At 51.2% G+C, this 3,767-nt stretch overlaps 1 protein-coding gene across 1 annotated transcript in view; it reads left to right on the forward strand.

Annotated features, from left to right (window-relative positions):
• LOC114069622 (B-cell lymphoma/leukemia 11A-like) overlaps positions 1-3,461 on the forward strand; it is a 72,981-nt gene extending 69,520 nt beyond the window's left edge. Inside the window, exon 4 of the mRNA XM_027906538.1 lies at positions 3,175-3,461. Coding sequence (XP_027762339.1) covers positions 3,175-3,276 — 102 coding nt within the window. The 3' untranslated portion in view covers positions 3,277-3,461. The remainder of the gene's footprint in view (positions 1-3,174) is intronic.
• The last annotated feature ends 306 nt before the right edge of the window (positions 3,462-3,767 follow it).

Genomic DNA, 3,767 nt, shown 5'->3' on the forward strand with positions numbered 1-3,767 from the left:
GCTCCGGGATTGCGATGACCCCAGCCCAAAGCTCCCGGCACCGCTGCTGGCTGGAGCTGGGAGCTTGCCCCCTCTTCTCCCCTGGGCATTTATTTTTTTGGTGGGAATCTCAGGTTTATGTGCCTTGTCTCTAAAACCCGGAGTTCAGGTCCCCCCTGTCCCCCCTTAGGGGTCTGTGTATGTTGTCAGTTTGACAAATACTGCATGTTGCAGCATCTCTTTACTTTATTAAAGCACGTACCGCTGTGATATTGTCTCTTGCTGTTCCTAGTGTAATGGATTTAATAGTTTGTTTTTTTCTTTTCCTTTTTTTTTTGATTTTTTGTAAAACCTTCCAGTTGTTCTGTTGTCTTCTTGTGACGGCATCGTTTGTTGCCTGTATTTTGCCCGGCGCCTTCTGAAGGGGAACTTTGGGATTTAAAAAAAAGACAGAAATAGGTGTCTAAAGAAAAAGAGTTGCTCCTTTTCTAAAGAGAGATTTTAAAAAAAAAAAATAATAAAGCCCCATTTTGATCCTGGGAGAGGAGGAGTGAAGGTTGAGTTGTCTGGGCTGGCGGGATGAGCTGGAAAAGTGCTGGCAGTGCCCTTGAACTGCGCTCCCCCTTTGGGAGCTGGAGCTGTGCAGATGCAGGCCCTGCTGGAGGGATCCCTACCACAGTGTAGGGGAGGCAGAGCCTGGCACCAGCGTGGTGAGCTCGAGGTGTCAGGATGGACACTGGCTGTTCCCAGGAGAGCTGGTGTATGCAAGGATGCGCTTTGCAGCTGCCTTGCTGACACGGCTCTTGATCCCGTGCCATGGAATATCTGTACGGACTCCAGTCTCTCCCTTCCTCGCGTTATTTTTACTGCTGGTTCAGACCATGACCAAGATGTTGTTTAGAGGACTCTGGTTAGCTGGTGTGCCCGGGATTGAGCATAGCCTGGCTGTGTTTCAGAGCGGGTGCTGTTCCCTGTGTCTATCCTATGGTGGTCGTCGCTCTACTTCCTTTCTCTGTACTATATTTAACATATGGAATAATCAGCTATACAAGCATATTGACAGGTATCCATATAGAGATCCGTGGACAGGCACCACTATGTAGATCTGGGCTCCATGCGCTGCTACAGGATTAACCAGTGGAAAGTGTACAATTGATTTATTGATGAAATTGCACAGCAATGCGTTCGATTTACACGTTTCCAAAAGCAAAATTTTACAGGTTTCTGGAGAGATAAACGAGCCCTGTGGGTGCTGTGTTGCCCTGTGGCCACACAGAAGGGGCTGGGGCGGTGGTTTGGAGGAAGGAACTTTGGGAGAAGCAGCTCCTGCTGTAGGAGAAGTTGTCTGGACACCAGCTGGGCAGGAGCGTAGCTTGCAAACGACAATGCGCTGTCACCTCCACACCAAAGCAGAATTTGGGAAAAAAGTGTTGTTTTTCTGCCAGTGGCAATGAGTTAATGGTGTGATAAATCCACTGGAGTTTGCTGGGTTGGGGCGTGGATGCCCAAGGCCCCACCACGTGCTCTCGAGCTGCTTTGGCATCCCGTGCTCGCGTGACCTGCACTCCCCAGAGACTTCCCTGTTTTCCTCTGTGCAGAAAGATGATGTCTCTAGAAATAAGAGTGGTATTTGGGTAACAGTGTCTCTCTTGTTAAAATCTCAGCCCCGACCACTTTTGGGGAGGAGCGTGGTTTTGTGGCAGAGACCCCTTCGCCGTTAGTGTTTAATCTCCTCCAAATTGAATGATTGATGTAATGAAGGCGCTGAAACAGTATCCAGAATTTAGAGTACAGATGTTTCATATTTATTATGTTTCCAAGGGCTGAGATAACACAGGAATAAGTGATACCATGTCTTTGCTTGACATTCACGAGGTTTTGCCATATCTGATGCAGTTTCGGGGTTTAGCTAAGAGCAGAGTTTGTACTAAAAAAGAAAAGAGATACCAGCTGCTCTTTTAGCTCCCTCCTTCTCTTTTTTCCTCCAGTAGAGGTTGAAACCCATTTTTGGCGGGTGCATGGGCAAATTGTAGTATTGACTAGGAGAGTGATACTGCCCAGAGGGCTGAAGAGATGCTGTTCCCAGAGCCCAGATGCTTGGCTGCTGGTTTCAAAGGAGCCACAGGGATCCAGGAGGGGCAGGAGGCACAGGGGAACCCCAAGCCTCCACGCCCCTTTGGCGGGATGTAGGGTTTGCAGCGGTGTTGTGCTCACGTCTGGGGTGGCTGAGGCGCCCTTGGCTGCCTTGGAAGCCTCAGCCAGCTTTAACATCAGCCTGGAAACCTGTTGGGCTCAGGCACCAGGCAGCAACAAGCCCTCCCCGGGGGGAAATCGGGCACGTGCTCTTTACTTCAGAGGAGGCACTCCAGTTTACACCCGGTGAAGATCTGGCCTAGTGAAGGAGCCGCTTGTTTAGTCCTGACAGGCACCTCGCGTGTAGCCCTTCAGCCACTCTTTTAGGTAGTAATGAAGCAATTTCCCTAGAAGAGCTCCCTGGTGGGGCTCTGGAGGTGGATTTTGAGGGGTGTGTTGAAGATGCACCGGCCTCAGCACCACCACCACCACTTGGCCTGCTGTGTGGGGCAGCGCGGTGCTTGGTGACGGGCCTCGGGCAGCGGCTCGCAGCCACTCTCGTGCTCCGTCTGAGGGGAGCTGGGAATGATTGCTGTGCTGGTGACACATCCCATGGCTTTGCTGGGGCTTTGCAGCTTGAGCTTTGCTTTTGCCGTGCGACATCCAGCATGTAATGAGTTGGGAAGAGTCCTCTGTGAAACACACGCCATGTGCCGCTATTAACAGTGACCAGCTTTAGGAGGGTCTTCAGCACCCGGATGCGCTGTGGGTGCCGGGGGAAGTCCCTGAGGTTTTGGGAAAGAATAGGAGGAGGTTTCAAGACAGGCTGGTTTGGTCCTTGCCCAGGTGTCTCAGTTAAAGCCCAGAGGTTTTTTCCTCCTAAGTGATCCCCGTGGTTCCTGCGTGGTGCCGAGGATGCCGGATGCGAGAGTGTGGCCTGAGAGGAGGAAGGGCTCCATCCTGCCGTAACCCCGTGTGACAGTTGGGTGTCCCAGTTGTTAAAATCAAAAAAAGAGACCCCCCCCACCCCAGCAAAATAAAAAAAAAAGTAGGATAAGAGAATGACTCACACCGTGGGCCGTGTCACACCTGTTCTCTCCTCTGTCCCCATGCTCTCTGTAGGTTCGGCGTACCCCCCCAGCTGGCGCAGCGCCCAGGGAGCCCCGGATGTCTGGCAGTTTTCGGATGGAAGTTCAAGAGCACTTAAGTTCTGAGAGGAGGTGAAGCTGGGGCGAGCGGCCGGCGGCGTCTCAGCGTCCGGAGGTGGCCTCTGTCCTGCTGGCTCGCCGCGTTCCCGGGAGAGCCTGAGGAGTCACCCGCCGAAGGCAGCGCTCCCCGGGCTCCTCCTGCCTGCAAGACTATCGTATTTATATTTTGTAATAGAGTACAACACTTCTTTGGGGTTGTTTTTTTTGGGTTTTTCTTGATTGGTTTTTTTTTTTGGTCATTTGTTGTTTGTTTTTTTTTATTTTCTAAAAACAAACGGAAAAAAAAAAAAAAAGCAAACCCACCCACCAAGGTCAAGGGCTTACTGATGGCTTCAACCAGCTCCTTCCCCCGTGGAAAAGACTTGTCTTGCTCTCATGGACAACCCGGCCTGTTGGTTTACCCCCGCAACGTGCCACTTCTCGGGAGGCGCATCTGATGTGATGAATTAAAAATAAAACAAAACACAGTGTAGGTCTGTGGGTGGGTGGGAAATTGCCATAATAAAT

Source organism: Empidonax traillii, unplaced genomic scaffold (assembly GCF_003031625.1).
Source record: "Empidonax traillii isolate 1590-97213 ecotype Southwest subspecies unplaced genomic scaffold, ASM303162v1 scaffold1316:size137409, whole genome shotgun sequence".
Lineage (NCBI taxonomy): Eukaryota > Metazoa > Chordata > Aves > Passeriformes > Tyrannidae > Empidonax > Empidonax traillii.